This window comes from Uranotaenia lowii, chromosome 3 (assembly GCF_029784155.1).
Source record: "Uranotaenia lowii strain MFRU-FL chromosome 3, ASM2978415v1, whole genome shotgun sequence".
Classification (NCBI taxonomy): domain Eukaryota; kingdom Metazoa; phylum Arthropoda; class Insecta; order Diptera; family Culicidae; genus Uranotaenia; species Uranotaenia lowii.
In genome coordinates this window covers 17672749-17697915 of record NC_073693.1, presented here as the reverse complement: position 1 = coordinate 17697915, position 25167 = coordinate 17672749, and the positions used below count along the sequence as shown (strand labels likewise).

Genomic DNA, 25167 nt, shown 5'->3' with positions numbered 1-25167 from the left:
TCTCGTCTTCGTTGCTGCTCTCGTTCAAAGAGAGACAGAGCTGGTCTGACTGCCAACGCAAATCGGGCCTTTCTGATCTGGGTTTTGATGCCTTTCTTTGTAATCTCCATCAGACGCTATCTGGCTACCAAGATACTGGGAACATCCCATCTTCTCAAACTGTTTTACAGTTACCTTGAAACTGGAAATATTTTGTGAGTTGATTTTCACCAACATCATCTTACAGACATTGATTTTGAGCAGAGGTGCAAAGAGATCCCTTCATGCTACACGCAGCGCCGATGCTAACCGCACGACGTCAGCTTTGAAAGAATCACACGCTCGAAATTCTTTAACCAATTATCGTAAAAAAGGAAACCATTTTCACACCTTTCCGAGTTAAGTGATTTTTTGACATCTTCCATAGAAGTCATTTTTTGACTTCTCTTGAGATGTGGAAATATTGTTACTTTTTAACCACAAGAAATTATTGCGGAGAAGTTGAAAAAACGGTTAATTTTGAACAGTAATTCGGAAAGCAGTTTGAAAATTCGTGAAATTTTCAAAATTGTAAATAAAATTTAAAAAAATTCGAGGTTTCAATTACTTATTTTTTTATGTGTGGTTAAAGTGTACGTAAGGCTCTTTTTAATGTTTAAGAAAATGTTCAAGATTAAAAATCATGATATAAAAATATATGAACATTCAAATTACAATCAAAAACTTTTTCCGTCTCTTGGCCTATTTTTTGCCTTGAAAAGTCCGTACTTGCTCTCCCGCTCCCGAACCGAGGCAATATTCGGTTAGCACCAGATGAACTGTTCACGCTCGGCTTTCCGGTAATCGGCAATGAAGAACTTTGTGTTCCGACGGTCCAGCAGCGGCTAACGGACGAATCCCGATTAATGCTGACCTTCTGCTGATAATGACCTCCTCCAACGCGACTTTTAGGCTTTTCTTCATTTTCGTCTGGTTTTCACAGGCGGATGTGGCCAAAATTACTGACACAAATATTCCGAAAGACTGAAAAAAAACATAAGTTATATAAATAAAATACTTGAAATAGAATACAAGAAAAATTACCAGGTCCTTTTTTCTGCTTCTTGTTGCCAAATGCACCTGGAGGTTCTTATTGAAGCAGCTGCAGCACAAACTTTAAGTTGACCGAAATTCCAACTCGGTCTGTGGGTGGAGCTTTTCGGGCAGTGCGACCCACCTCAGCTCCATCCAAATGTTACGGATGTTATTCGACGGAATGATCGAGATGGCCAGTTTCTGTAGCACTATAAGTACGCTTATTCCAGTAGTAAGTGCTCCCGTGCTAGCCGTTGCCATTTTTCCCTGGAACTGATTCCAGACAGTACCTGAGTCATCCAATTGGCGCGCTGCAACTTTAATTAATTTTATTTAGAGATTGTGGTTTTATTGAACGAAATTTTTGACCAAATAGTTACCTTTTAGATGATCTCCACGGTCACCTGAATCACAGTAAAAGATTGATTCTTCTGTCTTTCCGAAAAAAAATTATACTCCTTCGAAACGCGTGCGGCTTGCTCCTCACGCAAATTTTCAAAATGGCGAAGAAAAACTGTTTTTCAACCGTTTTTTGGTTAATACGCGAGAACTACCAAAATCGTTAAAATTCGGAAAAGAAAAAATCCTTAAAAATACCATATTCATAGTTTTGGAGAAAAGACCAGAAAATGGTTATTCTATAACCATAATTGGTTAAATAAAAATGAGCGTGCATCTGACTGCACGTTCCGAAAAATTAAAACGATTCTTCGAAGTTAGGTTCCTTTGCCAGCCGGAAGCAGTGTTGCCAGATTAGAAAACTTCTAAAATCTGTATGTTTGACGAAAAACGAAAAATGTACTGATCTTGGCAACATGAAACTTTATGACCTTTCTTGTGTTTTTTTAGTCGTCAGGTAGAATTTTCTTTTATACGCAGTATCCCTATAATTTTTCGATAATCCGTAGAAAATCCGTAGATAAAGCTGAAAATCCGTAGATTTCAAGCATCGATCCGTAGATCCGTAGAAGGGTTTAAAATCCGTAGATCTACAGAGAAATTACTTGAGCCGAACAGGAAGAATTATTTCCTCCACAGACGATGTATATTTGCAAATTGCAAGTTATCGAATCCAAACACTCGACTGGTTCTTGTGTGACTCGGTTCGTTCCACCAACCTAAGATCGAGGACACAGTGAGCGCAAGGCGAACTGCGAAGCGGATTCCCAATTCGCGCGAAAAACCGTTTCTCATTGAAACAAATCACAAATCGAAAAAAAAAACATCGACCGGCCACAATGCAAGCGATTTTTCGCGTAAAGAACCGTCTCGATTGCGCAAATCCATCCAGATTTCATTCTCTCGGCTATTTTTCATCGCAAATGATATTTATTTCACCAAAAATGTATATTTTTGAAATTTTTTTTGTTCATTTATCATCGCCGTTTCACTGATGATCATAAAAAATGCGCAGTTTTTAAAGAGCGGTTTTTAGCTAAAAACGTGGTCTTAATTTTTAAATAAAAACACAAATTGAAACTGGCTATAAACGACCGATGGCATTATCCCCAAAATATGTGTATTAGACCGCTACACAGTGGTTCAAATCCCCAAAAAGCCCGAAAAAGTCCATTTTACAAGTCAACGAAATCTAAATTTTTTATGTTGGAATCGAATCTCCAATATTCTTGGAACGTTTTATACACCTTCTGTGAAACAAACATGAACGACAACTTTAACACAAGAATTAAAAATAGATTTTTTTATTCTCAACCCAAAATAACTAAAAAAAAGAATATAAATCTTTAAAAATTTATAAATATTTATACCGAAGTGATGTATTATAATCTTATTCACAGTTTGGAGATTAAAAACGTCCTCAATATAATGAACTAATAAAGTTTCGCTTTATTGGAAACCCAATATAAGATGATAAAATTTTTTCGATTTACTCTATTTATTTTTTGGAAGCAAAAATAAAGCTTGCGCTGCCGATCGCCGAAACCAAGCATTGTTTGGTGGTGGGCGTGGAGAAAACCAAGCATTGTTTGCTTTGATTCATATGCAAATTCACCATAAAACATCAGTTTTAATATTTATTCAACTAACCTACAGGAATTTAGGAGCCCATACTCAATTTTAACAAAAAAATCATAATTAATTGAAAATATTCAATTTTCCAGCATAAAGCTCAAACCCCGTTTTAGCAATTAATGAAAAAAATAGCAAACTTTGAAAAAAACTGTAATTTTTTAATTTTTTTCAATTTCCACCTATAATCTTTAAAAAAATAGCTTTTTATTAGTTTATTCCCACTTTTTTCGATTTTGAACCACTGTGCGCTGCAAGCTTTGTATGAAAATTCAAAAATTTATACATTTTTACACTGCCCATTATTTTTCTTCTGTTGTTTTACTGCCACAAATAGCAATAAAAATTTTGGAAGCGATTCATTCAGTCCTGAATGAGCGCAACGAGCTTTAATTTTGTATTGAAATTTGTATGGAAAAACAAAATTTTTCATTGAAAAATAGCCAGAGATGTAGGTACTGAAGTTAAAAAAAATATATCTTCGGATTTTAAGTATTCCTTGATTCTTGCAGTACATTTCATGTTAACTAACCATAAACTAAACTTTTATCGCAGAAAAGATATTCGATGTTATGCAATAAAATATTAAAAATATTCTATTTTTTATTTTAGCGTTATTGACTGCTCATTTAAAGTCTGTTTCGCCGTAGGATGAAAATATAAAATCGCAAGAAAATGTTCCGCATAGCCAATGAATTTGTCGACATTCTTAATCTTTACAAAAACATCTTTTGAAATTTGTGAAAGCTCTAACCAGCAAAACTTGCCATTTCCAAATATTTTTCATTGAATTCAGAATTTTTATTTCAGAATTTTTATATCTTTTTCCATGAAAAACTTAGCAGTTTCTCATGCTAGCAAAAAATGAAGCTTAAGAATTAGCATAACCTTATTTGAATTTTCTGGATGATTTAAGCCGAAGTTTTTTTCTTTCATACAAATTTTCATACAAATTTTCATACTTCTTAAATTTGATCCTGATGCTTGGTAATCAAAAAGACATTTTTATTTTTTTCTTAAAGGGATTTAAATTTCACAAGCTGATGCTTGGTGACAAAAAAGACATTTTTTAAGGGATTTTAATTCCACAAAATCCCTAAAAAAAAAAGAAAAAAAAAAGTCTTTTGGGTCACCAAGCATCAGGGTAAAATTTAAGATAATTTTGTTGATTCCCAAAGACATCGAAAAAACATATGGTAGTAAAAAGTCCTTTTTTGCAGCGGTCTCATGTGTATAGAGTGAAGGGGTTGAACGGATAGAAGTCGAAATTCGTTGTCCGACGCCATCTTTGAATCCAAGATGGCAGCTTCCACTTAACTTCAAAGTGCTATAATAATAATTGAAAAATACATGAACCCCCCACAATATGGTTATTGAGTAGAAAGGCTCAAAAAGTTGATAAAAAATGATTGTATGACAAAAATTTGAAAAATCTGAATAAGCACAAAAAAATATTAAAGCCAATATAAATAAAATATGATACACCAAAAATGGGCAAGTGGCAGAACTTTGAATAAAATTCGACAAATGTGATAAAAAAAAAATGCTAAATATTTGGCAAACAAAACATAGGTATGGCAAAAATATGAAAACGAAAATTGATAAAAATTTCACAAAAATGACTAAAAATATGACAAAAAATATTTCAAAGCTATGAGCACTATGACTAAATCAGAATCGAAATTTGAAATAAAATGACAAAAATATGAAAGAACTAAAATTAGAAGAAATATTTGACAAAAAATTTCCAATATGACATAATAACAACAACAATATAACAATAAAATCACAAAAACCTGACAAACATACAATATAACTAACTATAAAGAAATATGGCAAACAAATGTGCTAGAATATGACAAAGTTCTAACAGAGTATGACGAAAGTTTGTCAAAATAATGCAAAAAAACTGACAAAGATATAAAGAATGGGATAAAAATATAACAAAATATCTACACAAATATTTAAAAACTGACAAAATGATGACGAATCCGACAGTAAAATGACATAAATTTAAAAAATTATGACAAAAATCTGATTAAAATAATGAAAAAAATGTTACAGAAATACGACAAATATGATGAAAATATCACGAAATAATGACAAAATTAAGACAGTGATATAGTTGCTGATTCCCGAATCGGAGTTTTCGTCAAAATCAGCGCCGACGACATTCACTGGCGACATTTCATATCGACCAGACATTTGTCACAGATCTTCCAAGTGTTCGAACCAAACAAAAGAAAAGGTTGCCGATTGACGAGGTGTTTACTGATATATTTATAAAGATGTATTTTTTTAAAATGAAAATCATGACCCCAAAAATGTAAAAAAAAGGTGTGAAGACCGTATTATCAATGAACCGTAAAAAATTTTGAAGTCACACCGTATAAATTTTGTAACCAGTATTGGAAAGTTGACGTTATTTTTCACATTTTCGCATCTTTAGATTTTTAAAATACGAAACACAGAATTTTTAACGAATTTTCTAATTTATAAATTTTTCTTTGCATTCCGTAGCTGTTCTACAGTCTTTTTCCGAAGCATATTTTTTCGGATTTTTTTCTTAGGCTTTCAAAAATATTAATTTTGAAAAATTGTGGCTTTAGTCAGGAATTTCAAATTGTCACTCCAGGGACTGTAACAGAAAAAATTCAGGGAGTGTTAAGCAGAAATAGTTTTCCAACTCGACAACCTTTTTTCCTAGTCTTGAGCCAGGGCTGGAAAATAGAAAAAAATTTAAAAAATCGCTCAAATGTAAAATTGGTCTTACACTTATTAAATCATCAGCTCCATAAAATGAGGCGGCAAAAAGTATATTTTTGCTTTTTATGAACTTTTTTGAAGATGAAATGGATTTTAAACATTCAACAACCAATATAAACTATTTTCAGCTTGGGATTGGCACGTGTGCTCAAAAAGGTCAATAAAATTGGAACATTAACTCGTTAAAATGCACAGTATAGATTTGCAACAATACTTGTTTTAATAAAATTATCTCGAAATCGCGTGAATATTTTTGAGTTCTGTATTCACAAAAAATATTTAAGAGATTAAAACAAAACAATTCACTGTATTTTTGTTCATGATTTTTCAGTTGTGTATGAAAAATTAGAGAGTATAAGCAAAAAAAAAGCAACATTCAGATTTTATAATTTTTGGGGAAAAAGTAGTTTTTAAAAAATATCAGTTATTCCTAAAGATATTAAAATTCTATTGTAGCGTTCGGTCACAATCAATTACAATCGTCTTCCTGCGCGTTATGAACCATGTTTGCTTAATGATGTTTCACATAAAACATACTATTCTTCCAAAATTGTTAAAAATTACTTATTTTTAGTTTTTATTATTATTTTGAATTATTAGACCCTTAGCTTTTTTAAAAGACAAAACAAGTTTCGGGCAACTCCAAACTTTTTTCTAAGAGACAAAAATGTTTAAACCCTTTGAGTAAATCATAAAACTACTACTTTTTTGGTATCCGTATAAAAATGAAAAATATTTTGAAAAGCTTAGAAAATAGGCTTTCTAACGATGTATTGAAAATTACTGTAGCATTTCTCTCATAGGAGAAAAGTTTATTTGAATATTGTTGGATCTGAAGTATATGTTTCAAAATTTTCTAAATCTGATGTCTGGAAAACGATGAGTGCTTATGATAAATGATCTGAAAAATTGAGGATATCTCAATTAAATATAAAGCTACAAACTGATATAGGACAAATATCGTTACGATGAAGTTAATTTTTGATTTTTTGCCGCCTCAAACCACATAGTGCATCGACCAGTGAGTGGGTAACAAATTTTGTTTCTTGAAAATGATCATTATAAAATCTTTCGATTGGTTTATGCCTGCACATTTAATCCTCGAACTTACAAGATGGACTCACAGGTGAAGATGCTCGGATTGAATGAAAAATCTTGCTTGAATGTGATAAAATAGGTCCTTAAGCTCGATAGATTTTAGTTTTCAAAAAGCGTAATTCTAAATTCTAATCTATTCTTCCTATTCCATTTCAGAGGAAAAACGGCTGGAACCGATAAAGGCCGCCAACGCACCGACATCCACGGCAACCAAAGGCAGCGCTGATTCTACCGCAGCACCGGAACCACAGGGTCCCATCAGTCACGAGCTGGACAACGACTGTCATGGTTTCTGGAAGTTCCCTCGTACCTGTGAACCGTCCAAGTTCAACTGTGAGTACTTTGCCAGCTGGCAGGTCGTCGGCAAGGGCGATGCCATGCACTTCCACATCGAAACGAACAACACCCAATGGTGGACCGGAATCGGATTCAGCAAGGACCAAAAGATGTCCCAGACGGATGCCGTCATCGGCTGGGTCGATAAGAATGGAAGACCTTTCCTGATGGACACCTGGATCAATGGTTATTCGCCACCGAAGTTGGACGATCGACAGGACTTGTACAACGCATCCGGACGGATTCAAAATGGCGTAACGTATTTGGACTTCAGCCGGAAACGGGACACCGGTGATGAGGGAGATTTGGCTTTCACCGAGGATCAGTGCCTGTATGTGATGTTCCCGGTTGGTGGAGGAATTTTCAACGGAGTCAACAAGAAAATCAAGAAGCACGAATCGGTCCCAGTCGTTACGGACAATAAGATTTGTATCAAATCGTGTCCACATTTGTTTGAATATTTATTCAACGCGGCATCGACTCCAGCTCCGGATCGGCTAGCCTATGCTGCCTCCATCAGGTTAACCAACTTGGCAGATGGCTTCGAGGTTCCTCAGTCGGGATCACCTGAGCACAGCGACCTGTCCAGGTCAATTTCTGAGAGTTTCGACGGTATGCTGAAGGGAGTATCTGGATTCCACAAAACTGATGTTGTTGACTTTGAAAAGTAAGTTGCTGGATCAGTTCTTTAGTTATGAATTAACATCAAATATTTTATTTTAGGGATCCAAACGGAGTATTGGTGAAGATGAACATCCTGTTGAACAAGGATGATGTTGAGCAAAAATTGGCTGATGATCCAGCTAAGCTTGAGCAAACCATTCAACATCTGCTTCAAAATAATCTTTCCTCCGGAAAGGTTGGAGCGTTTTCCGTTGATCCGGAGTATTTCGAATTCCAAGCGCTGGAATGTAAATTGTTTACCTTAAGGAGATTTGAAAGTTTGGAATATTAAATTAACTTTTGATTTCAGATAAACAACCGGAGCAAGGAGAACCTTCGTTCTTCGAAACGGCTGGCACCAGATTGTACACAATTTTGGGCTGTATTGCAGCTCTGGTGTTCATTGCCATCGTTCAGGCTAGTTGCACTATCTACAAAACTAGAACCACAAAGAGGTTGAAGGTAAAGTTTGTTCTAAATCTTGAAAGGTTAGATAGTTTACTGTTAAAATGTTTCAGGATCAACTGATCCCGAATTCAGCCTGGAAGGATTATTCCTCAAACACCAACTATGCGTTCGACAACTACGATAGCGATATGAAGAATCATTACAACTCGAAGCACCGGTCGGATCGAAGCTACAGCAACGGGAACAGTCAGCAGACGACGCTGCAGATGTCACACTCGCCCAACAAGTCTCAGTACTACGAAATCGATCGGCCGGATGGCCCAATGCCAAGGGAGCACAGGTAAGATAGATGCAACTGCAATTCGAATGATTTCAGTAATTGAAGGCTGCATTACTATCTGTTTAATCTAAATTGGTCAGGTCATTTTTTTTTGTAAATTCTTTATTTGAAACGGCTCATACCTTTAGGCTTTAAGGAGCCAAACTCGTTTTGTTTGATTACAATTGTGTGCTTATATTTAGTTCACTTTTTTAAGAAAAAAGAAGATAGGTAGGGAAACATAAAAATAAAATGAATTATAGTCGAAGATCAATAGCTTTTAGGAAAAGGTATATTTCGAACATATAGTCCAACTCCATCACAGCTAACACATCCCTCACTGGAACGTCGGGTGGTTTTCCTCGGGCCCGAAGGGATTCTATGAAGTTCGCTCTGGTGACAAGGTGGTCCTCACACGACCAAACAATATGCTCGATGTCATGGTAACCTAGGCCGCAACCGCATAAATTGCTGCCAGCAATATTTATACGATAGAGTACCGCATTTAATGGTCAGGTCATCAATCAGATATTAATGAGAAACCAATAACCGAAAGGCAACGCACAAACCTAATCCTTCTTGTTGGTAATAGTTTTAACTGCATTAAAAAAATTCAGAATAGCTTAGCTTAGCTTAGCTCGATTGACGGCTTTTATCCACCTTTAATCATTGAATTCATAATATTCTTCCTAGTGCGACTCCATTTTCCTTTACATTTAAAGCTTAGTTCTTTTAGAAATGGGACACTTTCATTTGCTTATAGCTCGTTTACTAGTTATCGAATATTCAAAATTTTGACAGCATTTTGTTGCCTGTAAAAAGTACTATTCGACCTATTTTTTTCAAAATTTAAGATTCACGCATTTTCGAAATATGTACGATGCAAGAGAAAAAGAAAAAAATAATTTTGCACAGTTTCCTTTAAAATTCGTCATTATCAAATTGTTAGCTGACAAAACCGTTGATTATTCAAAGAATTACTGAGTTTTTGTGGTGGATAAGTCTGCAAACACTGTCAATAATGTCCACCAAGTTCAAATCAAGCATTGGAGTGAAGCACATGATCGGCAACTACGGTTGAGGGTAATCTGGGAAGTCAAGTCTCATACCAGTATTTTAAATTTTCAATAAGCGAAAAACTAAGGGTAGATCGCTGAAATGTCCAAAACAATTTTCTCCGATAAGCTGAAAGTGTTGCTTAATGATGACTTATTCAAACCCAACCTCAAACAACCATTTTTTGCTAGTTCCAGAGCTCGTAAGCTGTAAAGCCGGTACCGAGGCTATGGGACAGGTGATTTCTGATGAACGACAAAACTTATGAAATACCCTATTTTAAATAAATTCCAGCGTTTGAATCCTATGCCATGTCTGCTCGTTGCATGATCCCGAGTATATTGAAGTATGTATTTGCTGGTTATTTTGTATAAAATTATAATAATTTGCTAAAATTCTGCTCCTGCGAAAAAAAAACAAAAATTTTCAAAACGAAACTTAGGTTTTCGCTATTTTTAAAAGCCTAAATAGAGTAATCTTGTATGTACCACCCGTGACCTACGATTTTACGATTTATACTAACCGATTTTATCTTATTATAACATCTTATGATGGTTTTACTTCGTTATTGTCAGATTTTGCCAGAAGAAATTCCATTAAAAACGTTCAAAAATGTGGTCAAAAATACTCAAATTTGTCCATTTCGAAACTACTGTATCCATTAAAATGCTTCCAGTTCCTTTTAAAGAGAAGTATTGGACCAAAAAGTATCAGAAATTGAAGAAGGAGGGTGAAGCCACCTGAAATACAGATTTGACGAAGAATAAGTTGGAAAAACTGATCAATACCATGACTGAAAAAAGTGTGCGCCGGCCAATGGGAGATACCAAGAATAAAATAGAAATTTCTCTAACAAAAATCGATAAATAATTTTTTTGAAATTTTTTCATGAAATATCATAATATTACCTTCATTTTCTTCATAGAAAGTATTTCGATCAAACGAATGGTTTTTGAGATACACGCATTCGTAACTGTCCCATTTCTAAAAGAACTACGCTTTATTTCCAATCTACATATGTACATTTTGAATTCCATGATTGCTGGCTTGGCTAAGTAGAATAAGTTCCACGTCGCCAATATGGTTGCTACTCCGTGATTAATCGAGGCCACCAATTTTGCTCAAAGTCCATAAGAATGGTACTTAGGATTAGAAGTGAACTGATGCTCTCAATTTTTTAAATGTTTAATAACGGCGCCGGCCACGTCTTCATAGTTGTCGTGATTGTACGATTCCTTCGAATCTCAATTCAGAGATTCACTCAGACACTTTTGTCTCTCTCAAGAATAAATCAACGTGTTTGTCAGTGTTGACAAAATAGCAAATGTTGCCATATACATTTATATTATTTTGTTTATCTTGAGTGTTGCCGAATACTTGAATTATGTTTATTTTCTATTTGTGTTTAAAATATCCCTCATCACAATTCTATATTCCATGCTTAGCACAGGTTTTTCGAATCTATAAAATTTTAATTATTTTATGAATATCCTTTACCTCATCTCTACACAGCCAATCTAACTTTTTTCACCAAAAGGCCAAATCAAAACAAAAAATCAGTAGCAGCAGCCTTAAAAATCCAAAAAAGACAAAATCAAAACATAAGTCAGCATAAACTGTCTAAAAATCTGCGCTTCCTAAGTCAATACCATCTTTTTTTACCGGAAGGCCAAATCAAAACAAACAATCAATAGCAGCAGCCTTATAAATCTACGCTTCCTAAGCCAATACGTCTTTTCCACCGGAAAGCCAGATAAAAACAAACAATCAGCTGCAACAGCCTTAAAAATCTGCGCTGTCTAAGCCAGTCCATCTTTTTCGCTCGGAAAGCTAAATCAAAACAAACAATAGGTAAAAGCTGGCTCAAAATCTGCGCCTTCTAAGCCAATCCGTCTTTTTTCAACCGGAAAGCCAAATCAAAACAAACAATCAGCAGCAACAGTCTTAAAAATCTGCATTTCCTTAGAAAATCCAGTCTTCATCCACCGGTAGACCAAATCAAAACAAAAGTCAGCATAAACTGCCTTAAAAATCTGCACTTCCTAAGCCAATTCCGTCTTTTTCGGGGGGCCGAATCAAAAACAATTTTTTTGTTGTAGTAGTGTTAAAATCTATTCCAATCCGTCTTTCTCCCGGAGGTTGAATCAGGAACAAATTTTTCATAGCAGCAGCCTTGACAATCTGCGCTCTCTGTGCTTATTCTACCAACTACGCTATTGTCGTGATTTTATGATTCATACGAAGTATAATTCAGAGATTTATTCAGACACGTCTTTCTGTCTTAAGAATAGATCAATGTCTGATTTTGTTATGTATCATTTGCCAGTGTTGCCACAACAACAAACGTTGCTATAGAAATTTATTTTATTTCGTTTATTTTCAGTGTTGCCGAATACTTTAAGTATATTAAATTTCTGCATATCTTTCATCCCATCTCTATGAAAATGTTGCGAAGGCATCAAATGTCTATCGTAAATCGTTTGTCCGTTTTACTGCTGTGTGCGCCGTCGGAACTAAGCGATTTATTATTTTCAGGGTCGGATGAAGCCATTGGGAGCCCGGGGCAATTTTTCACGGGGGTCCTCTATCGATTTTTTTTTTCTCAAATACTGTCCCAGAGAACATGTAATATATGAAACATACAAAAAACTGTAAAGAGTTCGGTATATTGCCTTCAAATGACCATTACGTCTGTTATCTACAAACAATAATTCGTAATCCATAACGTGCAAACATTGCGGAAGAATTGATCAACCAATCGATAACGAAAATGCTGATTAAAGCTGTTAAATAGAAAACTCATTTCACAATTTACTTAATAACTCTATCAATACCCAAAAATCTCTTGATTTGAAAAATTTAAAGATATAAAAACATTTTTCATTTATTAAGACTCACAATTCGAAGTTTCAAATTAATATCGTACTATCAAGTTACAAATGAAGTTCAAATACCAAATTGAGAATCTAAGTTACAATCAGAGGAAAGCAGAAATTGCTAAATTTATAATTGAAGTCCAAATTTTACTTTCATATCTTAAAATGACAATAAAAAATCGGGTTCACGTAATGGGTTGAAATTTTGAAAATGTAATGCGGATTAAAACTAAAAATTTAAAATTATTTAAAAAATTTCATAACAAAGTTAAGAAGCGTTTGTCAAAAGTTCAAAAATGTGACAAAAGTTGCCTTCGAAAACAATAAATCAGGATTAAAATCATATATCACAAATCTGGAATAAAATGAGATTGAAAATATACAAATATTAATGATCAGATAAACGCTCAATGAAATTCGCAGTTAAACTATGAGAGCGTTTTGTTTTATGATAACTATTTGAGAATGGTCATTTAGAGAGTCATATGCTGTATTCATGCTATTTCCTTCAGTAGAGGATAATCAATTAAAAAAGTACATCAGAATCAAATGTATGAAATTTGGGCTAATCAGCTGGAAAAGTTTCAATTAGAATTTCGAATATTAGATTCCAATTAAAATAAAAAACCAATAACGGAACTCAGTTTTTCCGATTGATCCTATTTAGTCAACTACAGTTAACTTTTTTTTTTTTCAAAGTTATCAACGCAGAGTATAAATCAACGCAAAATGCAATAATGATCGATAAACAAATATTGATTTTATATTATTCATACTCATACTTATGCTTTTAAAATGAGCATTTCCGATTGCCTGGTTTTATCAATTTTATTCCGAATAAAGCCCAAGAAAACTTAATATTTTAAAGGGTTTGGAATGTTTTTTTTTACATTTTTTTCAAAATTTGAAATTTCTGCATATTTTCTTTCAAAGACTAATAACTTCTGTATTTTTTTTTAATTTTAACAAATCTTTGAAAAAGTTAATCTATCGCCCGTAAAAATCGTTACTTTTTCTAAATGAGGAGATAATTTTAAGAAGAGAAATCACCGTGAGTTTGTTTTATGAAATTAATTTGCGGCTTTATCGGAAGAGTTGAAATGAAAGACAGATAGAATATCAGAAGAAAATTCTAAGGTGGTGAAAAGAGCGAAGAGCATTTGAAATAGAAGCTTGACCACATACTAAATTCTTTGTCCCACACCAATTATTTAACACCAATTCTTCAATACAGTTAATTGGTGTGGGACAAAGAATTTAGTATGTGGTCAAGCTTCTTTTTCAAATGCTCTTCGCTCTTTTCACCACCTTAGAATTTTCTTCTGATATTCTATCCGTCTTTCATATCAACTCTTTAACCCTCACCGATAAAGCCGCAAATTAATTTCATGAGGAGATAATACTACCTTATCAGAACGTAGTGGCTATATGCTCCTATTAAGCAGAATTCTGATTTTGTAGAATATTTCTCAACAAATAAATATGTGAATAAAAATTATATACACGTGAGCAGACATCTGTTTTCAATACATTGGAGTAATTTTAGTTGAAATCTCCTTAAGTTTTCGAGAAATAGATTTTATTATAAAAGTTTTCTTGATTGCCGAACCTCAAACCGTGCGGGTTGAATGCACCTGTTGATGTTTTTTGCGAAACTAACTAACTTAGCCCAGCCTAGCTTGATTGACTAGTCACATCCACCTTAAATCATTGAAGTTGAAATGTAACATGAAAAATAGTTCATTATAAGCTTCGTCAACCATTTCTTTTTTTCAATCGTTATTAAAAAACGGATTTCAAACTCCATGATCGCAGGTGTGGCTCAATTTTGTCCAGAGGTCAAATGAATGGTATCTGGGATTGACAGCACGTGAGCACAATGATCAAAACTGATGCTCACTCGTTACACATTAATAATGGCGCCGGCCACGTCCTATTAGTCATTGGATAGAAGGAAAGTGGATTGAAAGAGCAATGATTCATGCTTTAGGATCGAGGTCACCTCTGCATCCTAGCAAATGGATAGCAAATCGAAGCTGGCTGATCATAAAAAAAATGAATTTTTGGCGGGTATTTTGTCGCTTCTACTGTTCAAAGCACGTCATCTAGAGCAAGTTCAATCGTGTTGGGGGAAAGTGGTAGAAATTTTGATACTTGTAGCACATTTTGAAAATTTTTCCATGCAAAAATGTTCTCAAGATCTTTGGGCGTTGTATTTTTTCACAGCACTGTTTCTATTCCTGCCGTATGTGATAGAAACATTGCTATTTTCGCATCACAGCATGCGAGAATACAACATGTGTTGTAAAAACTCTTGAAAGCCACAGATCTTGAAATGTTAGGATGAAAAAAATACTACGCGACTTTTAGAAACATATTAATAAGAACAGTCGAACAGTGTACAATTCATCTCCATTTTAAATTGACTTCTTCAGTCGAAAGTTGAAACTAATGTTCCAGCTTTCAGAAAACAAACATTTTTCATATTTTTGGAATTCCTCAAAGGGAAAGGAAAATTAATTAAACTTTAAAGTTTAAAGGCTGCGATCTCAACGCTACGATTGCAGTGTAAGAATTTAATTTAAAAGAGGAATTAGACAATAAATTAAACGTTTGAACCAAATCCAACGCATGGAACTTTTTAGTAATTAAATCTGAAGTTCTTAGGTTAGAAATGAAGAGTTTATGATTGGTCAATTTATTGAAATTTTGTTATTTATGGCTTTAAATGTTTTCAATTCTACCATCCAAAGCACATTGAAAACACGCAGAGGAAGTCTTCAACAAGGCTTCAGCGCAGACTTTCACTGAAAGAAATTTCTAAATACAAAATAAACACTGGACACTGGATTTTTATAAGATAACACTTAGAAAAAATGAAAAATACATTGAATCAAAGCAATCGAAAGATTCCTTTTATTTCAACCATGGTAAATGAGAACGTGGTTGAATTAAAAGGAATCTTTCGATTCTGTTGAATCATTCAACCAAATATGATCACAACACAATATAAGGAAAAATACATTGTTATTATTCGAAGATAAAAAAAGGGGGAAATCTATTCAAGCTTCCTAAAAATGTTGGGTTTCAAATGAGGTTCCCAGATTTTTTCCAGACTTATCCAGACCGGACAAATCCGGACAATTTTATCGACAGACATGGTAAAATCAAGGCAAAGAAAACATTTTAATTTTTTTTTATCAAACCGCTTCAACACTTAAATCGTTTTTCAAAAACACAAGTCATGAATATTTGGATAAAACTTGCCGTTAAAAATTTCTTTTTTGGACGTAAATATGAAAAAAATATAATAATTAAAATTTTTTTTGTCACAATTTACAAATAAAGGGAATTACTCCGGGCTTTTTCCAACGAAATCCGGACAACCGTGCCGGATCGGACTTAACTCAAATTTTGTGTCAAAGATGCAGCAAAGTCCGGATGAAGCCGTGCAAACTGGCAGTCTCAGTTTTAAACATTTATCGAGATAGGATGAATAATCATTCAAGGGACATTATTTTAAATTTGATTTGTTTTATTAAATATCTGATAGCAAACCTCATAACTATTAGTTTTTCTATAATATGAAAACGATTAACTTTGTTAGTAATCCAATCAAAACTTTAAAAAGACATACAAAAGTTTTATAAGTACACGGCCAAACATGGTCAAATTTGTTATAATGATGAATAAAAAACTTTCTAAATTTAGAAAAGTCAAACTAGTCATAATAATTTTTATTTTATGTGAACTCGAATAAGTCCGGTTTAAATCCGCTTGTTTTTTGAATAAATTTTAGTGGATTATAAAACTTTAGATGATTTGAGTTCCGAACTTAAAATGGTTTGATTTTATTCTGTATGATACTTAAACTAACTTTTCATTTTATTTTCCGCTTCCTACATCAACATTTATAAATAAAATTAAACTTGTACTAGGTGTTCGTTTTTAAGATGAAATCAATCCGAAATAGTTTACTGGGAATTAAATGTTATTGTTGATATTTTAAGCAAAATTTCAGGATTTCTGGAAATAATTATATTGAAAATCCTTGGAACTGAGAATTCTTATACGACAAAGCTGTTAAAGCGGCACGAAATTGACCTTATTGTCCACATACCACTACAGCATGTGTGGCGTGAGGCCAAATACGACCACAAGATTGTTGGGACGTTGTGGGCTTTCAGGAGAGGAAGCAGCCGCTTCTGGAGGCACTCTTTCATGTACACCTGTCCATTCATTGTGTCCTGGGTCACGAAAGGTGCACTTCGCTTCCCGCATGTGCAGACGGCTTGCCAAACCAGAACATCTTCTGGGTGCGGACTTGCTCCGGAACGCTAAACTTATCCTAGGCCGTTAAAACAGGTTGCCGGGGATCTTTTTGAAGTCGGCCTTAACATATGTTTCGTTATCCATGATGCAGCATTAAAATTTCGTCAGCATGTTGAGGTACAACTTCCTGGCACGGGTTTTGGCGGACTCGTTCTGCTATTCGTCGCGATTAGGGGCCCCAGACAACCATTTGGTGGGCATTTCGAATTTGCAACGCAAATATACGTGCAAATATACGTGTAAACATATCGTATATAATGTAGCAAAACCAGTATACACTGCCGGCCAAAAGTTTGGGATCACCCACTAAAAAACATGCAAATTTTGATCGTTCATATATCAGCCGTCTTAGGACATATTGAAAATCTTCTGATCTCATTTGAAAGATAATGAGCAATAGCTATCTCGGAGGTATTTTGCCCAAATATAATGTTTTAGTTTTGAACTTAAAACTTAACCTAAAGTTATAACATTTTCAAAAAATCGCATTCAATATTCAAAGCCGATCATCTCGGGATAGGGTGGACCAAATCTCAAAATTTGAGTGGCATTAGAATTCCTGTTCTTTACTTCTCAAAACACAATCAAAAAATTTTTTGAAAAAATTCAAAAACGCATTTTTAATTAATAAAATAGACACTTGAGTTGTCGTCCAAAAGTTTGGGATCACCTCTTTGTATGGTGAGTTTGGGATCATTCTTATAAAAACATGGAAATTTATTTTATTCATATCTTTCTCATCTAACATCGTATTGCAGATCTGAAGGGTTCATTTGGAAGCTTAGGAATTGTTGTTTTTTAATAAATTCATTCAAAAATTATATTTTAAGGTGAGAACTATAAAAAAAATCTGGGAACTTTCAAAAAAACAATAAATTTCAGGTGATTTTTTATGGATATCACTTCAAAATATAATTTTTAAATGAATTTATTAAAAAATAACAATTCCTTAGCTTCCAAATGAACCTTTCAGATCTGCAATACGATGTTAGATGAGAAAGATATGAATAAAATAAATTTGCATGTTTTTATAAGAATGATCCCAAACTCACCATACAAAGAGGTGATCCCAAACTTTTGGACGACAACTCAAGTGTCTATTTTATTAATTAAAAATGCGTTTTTGAATTTTTTCAAAAAATTTTTTGATTGTGTTTTGAGAAGTAAAGAACAGGAATTCTAATGCCACTCAAATTTTGAGATTTGGTCCACCCTATCCCGAGATGATCGGCTTTGAATATTGAATGCGATTTTTTGAAAATGTTATAACTTTAGGTTAAGTTTTAAGTTCAAAACTAAAACATTATATTTGGGCAAAATACCTCCGAGATAGCTATTGCTCATTATCTTTCAAATGAGATCAGAAGATTTTCAATATGTCCTAAGACGGCTGATATATGAACGATCAAAATTTGCATGTTTTTTAGTGGGTGATCCCAAACTTTTGGCCGGCAGTGTATACGTATCATTTTGGAGGCCATATAGGTACATTAGCAAACATATTCTTGATTTAGATTGTATTAAATTACGAATTGCACGACTTGTCATGCCTACCCTACCGACTACCCTGATTCTTTTTGGAATATACTATGACAATTTACATCATCATATAGATGATTGAGGTTGTAATATACGACATTTTTCGTAACAATATTGAAAGTTTGACGACAAATTATCTTTTGCGACTTGAGTGCAGGGCTCTCTTTTTCTGTCAGTTGAATAAAAATAAGATTTTTTTTTGTACTTTAAATCAATTGGTTTATTCATCCCCAAAAATAATAAAAATAAGATTATTTTAAAGAAATGCGTTTTTTGCTGTCAAATTCAAGTTTATATCGAACAAATTCATTATTTGTCTGATTGCTGATTTTTTTCATCGTTCATGAAGTTATTGTTAGTAACTGGACTTGATCCCCTGACGATTCGATCTGCAGCTCATGATGATTCCTTGACGCTATCTGGAATATATAAATTCAAGAGGATTTGCTTCAAAGGCATTCAACCAAAAGCAAATCGTATATTTCTATAACTAAAATCTTTTGAATCGTAGAACACGTCATCGATGATCTAAAAATAGATCAGCATTTTGAAGCCTCTTTAAATACGAGTCTAATCATCGATGTCGTATTTTCATAAACGATTTTATTGAACTTTTTTGTATTCGTTTAAGATTGCCAGCAAAAACGTTTTACGAAAATCAGACATGCGAATTAATTTGCAAAGGTATACGATTGCATGCACATTATTACGAATCAATGCAGTTATATACGATTTTATAGCATACTAGCTGACCCGGTGTGCTTTGCTACACCCCCAAAAATTATTGAAATTTGTGTTAACTTGTTATTTAATTTTCTTTTATTTGCAAAAAAAATTAATTCAATTTTAGAATCATTCAAATGTTTTTCCAAAATAAAATTGCAACCTTTTTTTTTATTTTTAAATCTTAATAATTTTTTTTTAATCCGTGTTCGAATCTTTTTTATGACTCTGGGTTTCTTTGCTTCAAAAGTTTATAGCTTATGCCAACATATTTTTCATATATGGAATCTTCATTGTCCCGTCACGGGACACCTTTTTGACCTATTCGTTCTCGAATCAATATACAAATTGTGAGAGTGACCCCCTCCCCCATTCCTTTATCTTTAATGGAAGGAAAGGGGGGTCTTGTAACATCAGAACGTACCCTCTCATGACACTACCTTCTTGAGTTGTTCGTTTGCTTCTTTAGTTGTCGAGTTATGCTATAAAATTTGTATCGGAGTCCCACTTCCTATCTATCTTCTACCTGCAAGGAGGGGATCAAGGTCAAACAGTTCGTGTATATAGATACACTCCCATGCCCAATTATGTTCCATTTGATCGATTGCATGATTTTTTCCATGTCATATTTGGTTTTATTTGTAAGATAAGTTCTTGGTTTGTGAAAAACAATCGAATGTGAGCTCCCGTCTTCCCTAACTGTATCTCCAATTGAAGGAAAAAGAAGTCTCCAAAAAGCAAATAACCATTTTACGTATCCAAATGCTTTCGCATTCCAAAATTTTTTCCATTAGCTCTATTAGTTCTCGATCTCCTCCATCTCCTTCCTACCATCCCAATGGAAGAAGGCAGTAGTACCAAATATTCACAGAAATATACCTTGAGTCTAAATACTCTCCCAAGCCAAATTTCGTTCCATCTGCTGGGTAAGTTCCCAAGAAGAAAGAAGAAGAAATTGTATGGGAGCACTCTCCTCCCTTAAGATTTTCCTACTTAAAGAACGGAGGGTTCTCAAAATATCATAGAAACATTTTTCGTTATCAAATATTTGCCCACGCCAAATATGATTCCATTCGCTTGATTATTCGCACAGTAATGCTGAAAGTAGGAAAGAACCCCCCTCCCCACTTTCTATCTTCTCACTGGAAGGAGGGAGGGGTACCAAATATTCATAGAACTATTTATCGTACCCAAATACCTTTCCAAGCCGAATTTGGTGCCATTTGCTCGAAAAGTTTTTAAGTTATGCAGTTACAAAGAGGTTAAACCCTTCCCCCCCTCCTTTTCCTGTATCTCCACTGGATGGAAGAAGGGGTCTGAAACAATCATAGAACCATTTCTCGTATTCCACTAACCTCCCATGCCAAATTTGGTTCCATTAGCTTGAATAGTTTTCCAGTTATGTTAAAAATTATAAGGTTGGGCCCCTCCCTCCTTCGTATCTTACCAGTGGAAAGAGGGAGGGGTACCAAACCATCATAGATACATTCCTCGTACCAAAATACACTCCCATGCCAAATTTGGTTCTATTTGCATGATTAGTTCTCGAGTTATGAAGACTTATCACTTTTATTTATATGACCCCCTCCCCCCTTACACGAAGAGGGAGGGGTCCCAAACTATTATAGGAACCTTCCCTGGCCTCTAATACACCCATCTGCCAAGTTTCACGCAAATCGGTTCAGTAGTTTCCGAGTCTATAGGGAACAGACAGACAGACAGACAGACAGACAGACAGAAAGACAGACAGACAGACAGAAATTCATTTTTATATATATAGATATCTTCAAGTGGCAAGCAAAGTTGCGAGCTTATTTTCTTTTTGCTAAGATCTAACACCTGGTTGTTATAATAATATAAACCGTATTTCATGTTGAAAAAAATCTTAATATCGAATAATTTTATGCATAGCACGACAAAATCTGTCAATCATGGCTGATCATCGTCCCAGACAACCATTTGGTGGGCATTCTGAATTTGCAACACAAATATACGTGCAAATATACGTGTAAACATATCGCATATAATGCAGCAAAACCAGTATATACGTATTATTTTGAAGTCCATATAGGTACATTAGCACACAATTTCTTGATTCGGATTGTATTGCCGTAATACAATCATATAATGTATTCAAATACGATAAAGAACATGCATGGGCCGCACATTGTAGGTACAGATATAAGAAAATGAGTTTAAATAACATTGTATACGATATAATCTGTATCATAAAATACGACTTCTGGTTGACTGGGGCCTTTTGTACCTTGAACGTTCGAAGCCCAGCCTTAATTTTGGCCTTCTTGACAAAACTTCGGCTTAGGTGCAGCTTCTTAGCCACATCCCGAACGAAGGCGTTCGGGTTTCGGTTGAAGCCCCAACTAAGCAGCTGTGATTTGTGGTGTTGTACGGAATACTATTTCACTCACTTCTGGGCTTCCGATCGGTGGTCAATCGTTCCTTGAACTGCTTAATCACTCGCGACATCGTGGAATTCGCGATTCCCAACATTTTTGCGATGGAACGATGCGAGAGATCCTTGTTCTCGTGATGAATGAGCAAGATTTTATCACGCCACGAGCTGTACTTTCGACTCCATTTCCGCGAATTTCGATCACAGGACTTTAAAACTTGCAGGACATAAACAATGCACAATGAACTAAATCCGTCCAAATTTTCATCAAATTCTACCCAACGGTTAAAAAGTTAGAGCAATTTCATAGTGTGGCAATTTAATCGTGGACACCCTTGACCTTGACAGATCGCTATTTTTCTGCTTCTGATGAGTCAAAATGGATTTAATTCCCAGTGAAAGCCAATATGTTTTATCATTGTTTACCCTTTTCAGGGCGCGATGGTATCCCATAAGATGGTCAAAGAGCAAGTTTCCGTAGATATTTGTAAACTTCAAGCTAAAAACCATCAGGAAGATTGTTCAAAACAAAATTGCTTGAAAATACGTTTAAAATTAGCAGGAGCACAAATTAGAAGCAAAAGTCTAAAAACCGTAGCGATTCCATAACTGCCAAATTTCTCGACAAATGGCCAAAATCTATATTTCTACCATCTGGATGATTCGTAAAAATACTGAATAAAATGTTGTTTTTTTTTAAACAACCACAAAGACCTATTGAATCTCAATGAAACTTGAGGTTTCCTCGAAGAGAATCCCCATTAACTTAACATTAAGTCGTAGATACATCTTTCGAGGATATGAGGGCTAGCATCTTACAAATCTCAAAACCACCAACCCACAGAAAGTGTACAATGCATGCCGTGATTTTTGGATTCAGGGGAACATTTATCATACCTAAATACCATCCCATGCAAAATGTGTTTCCATTTGTTCGATTTGTTGTCAAATTTCATTCCATTTGCTCGAACTGTTCTCTTATTATGCAAAATATTGTAAGGTAGTCCCCTATCCCTCTTTCTATCTCCCAATCGGAAGGAGGGATTGATTCCAAATATTCTTTTAACCTTTCCTTATATCCCAAAACCATTCCAAAACGAATATGATTCGATGTGCTTTATTAGTTTTTGAGTTATGTAAAAAATGTAAGAGAGGCCCCCTCCCCTCTTCCTGTCTCCCTACTGGATCTCAGATAATCTCAGAAAGATTTGTCGTACCCAAATACGCTCCCACGCCAAATTTAATTCCATTTGCTTGATCGGTTCTTGAGTTATGCAAACATTTGTCTTTTGTTTGGGAGGCCTCCTCCCCCTTTCCTTTGAGAAGGAGAGGCCTCAAATCATAATAGAATCCTTCTCCGGCCTCCAATATCCTCAACTGTCAAGTTTCTAGAGTCTATAGAGAACAGCCAGATTGACAGAAATCCATTTTTATTTCATACAGATTCTGGCATTTATCTTTCGTTTTTTTTTTCTATTTTGCAGAAACGGATCCTCCTACGCACGGCAAATGCACGAATCCCGTGCCGGTGAGCACCGCCCTACGTCCTACGCCGAGCGAGCTTACTCTCTGCCCAGGCCAATGCATCAACAGCAACAGCAGCATCCCTCCCATCATCAGCAGGCCCAGATGCAGCGACCGGTAGGTTCCGAGTACTACACCCAGGATCGTCGAACCAAACGCTCCAACAACAACCATGGCGGAAGCTCTAACGGAGGAGGAGGTGGAGCTCACTACGCAGCCAGCACCATCAACGGAAACGGAAACGGAATGCACTACCAGCAGGCAGCCGGAAATGGCCACCGGGAGGCTCCATCTGGAGGTGGTGGAGGTGGCGGAAACCACTATATGCCGGAATCATCGGATCTGTACTTTACACCCACCCAGAGGAAGTACTCCGGAGAAGTGGTGCGAGTATTTGTTGACTACAACAAGGACAAGAAATAAGAAGGCGGAACAATAAGGTTTAACCCGGAACAGTACGATGAGTGTTGAGTAAAAACAAACAAACAAACAGTCATAAAGAGAGATGTCATTAAAAGAGTGGTCATTTCGAGTGTCATCCAAGTGAGCGTCCAACGATTGCTTGATGAGCGAAGCATAAAATAATGCAACAAAACTTTGAGGAAGGCGAAAAACGAAAGTCGTGGTTTTCTTCAACGATTTTCCCCGAGAGTCTTCTTGAGTGTTTTCTTTAGAGGGAAATTGAAGATGATTATCATCTCGTCATAATTAGTGCCCTTATGTTCAACTTTAATTTTTTTATGTTTATTATGATTCACTGTCTCTTTTTTTAATTCCTTTTTTGTTTGGCTCTCCGGCCCTTTCTTAACAACTGAGTGATTTCATTTCCCATCGTTATATCTTTTATTGTTTATTTTGATTAAATTGACGATCGTGATTTGCAAATCAGGGATCTGCAATCATCAGACAACGTAATGAAAAAAATCAAATAAATAGAAGCTTAAATTAGAGAAGGTCAGTTAACAAACCAACTAAACCTAAAACCGTTTGAAAAAAATTAATTCAAAATCAAACTGCCGTTACATGAAATGTAGGAAATACATCGAAACTCCTGAACAAAAGCAAAGAATTTTTTCTAACCCACCAATATGATTTTACTTACTTCTCCTCATTTTTACCGTTATATCTTTCTTTTGAGTTTTAGAATTTTAAAAACTTAAAATTAAATTATACTTCAAAAATTATAGAAAGGAATAAGTCAATCTGGTTTAAATACTCTCCCTAGTAGTAAGGATTATCGTTTATTTAATTAGGAATTTTTATTTTTCCATTTTCAACTTCTGTCCTTTGCAGATATGTAAATAGAGCGAAACGCAAATATTATCTGTACATAAGTTAAGGTTATCGTTGTTTTATTGAAGTATTTTATCGCCGAACACGTTTTATTTCCTCAACTTCAACTAATTACTCCTTCCAATTTCCATCTACAATTGTACAGTTACATCAGTTAAAAAAAAACAAGTGGTACTAAGCGTTTTAATTTTAACAATATCGTCCAAGTAATGCTCTGTTGAAAGGATAAAATCGAATCAAATATTCACAATGCAGCCAAACTATCTCTAAAGCTAGGCAGCGATACAGTTAATCACGAATCGAACGACCGAAAGTCGTTGCGAATGCATTAAACTTCCGTCCATTAGATATGGTAAATAAATACTAGTTTTAACTTAAGAAGACTGACTTTTATTTGTTGCAAAATAGAAAAAATAAAAGAAATGGTCCAAACGTTGTCAAAATTGAATGCAATGAAAAAAATTTGTCAAAATGTAAAAAATGTCAAAATTGCCGAAATAAGCAAAATTGTCAAAATTGTCAAAATTGTCAAAATTGTCAAAATTGTCAAAATTGTCAAAATTGTCAAAATTGTCAAAATTGTCAAAATTGTCAAAATTGTCAAAATTTTCAAAATTGTCAAAATTGTCAAAATTGTCAAAATTGTCAAAATTGTCAAAATTGTCAAAATTGTCAAAATTGTCAAAATTGTCAAAATTGTCAAAATTGTCAAAATTGTCAAAATTGTCAAAATTGTC

The 25167-nt window shown here is 34.6% G+C and overlaps 1 protein-coding gene across 2 annotated transcripts in view; it reads left to right on the top strand.

The window, feature by feature from the left end:
* Positions 1–24811, top strand: part of LOC129754880 (uncharacterized) — a 141101-nt gene extending 116290 nt beyond the window's left edge. For both annotated transcript variants that reach the window (XM_055751131.1, XM_055751132.1), the window contains 5 exons: positions 7105–7951; positions 8008–8195; positions 8258–8409; positions 8466–8695; positions 23098–24811. In XM_055751131.1, the coding sequence (XP_055607106.1) occupies positions 7105–7951; positions 8008–8195; positions 8258–8409; positions 8466–8695; positions 23098–23560 (1880 nt within the window). In that variant the 3' untranslated portion in view covers positions 23561–24811. The remainder of the gene's footprint in view (positions 1–7104; positions 7952–8007; positions 8196–8257; positions 8410–8465; positions 8696–23097) is intronic.
* Positions 24812–25167: the final 356 nt, after the last annotated feature.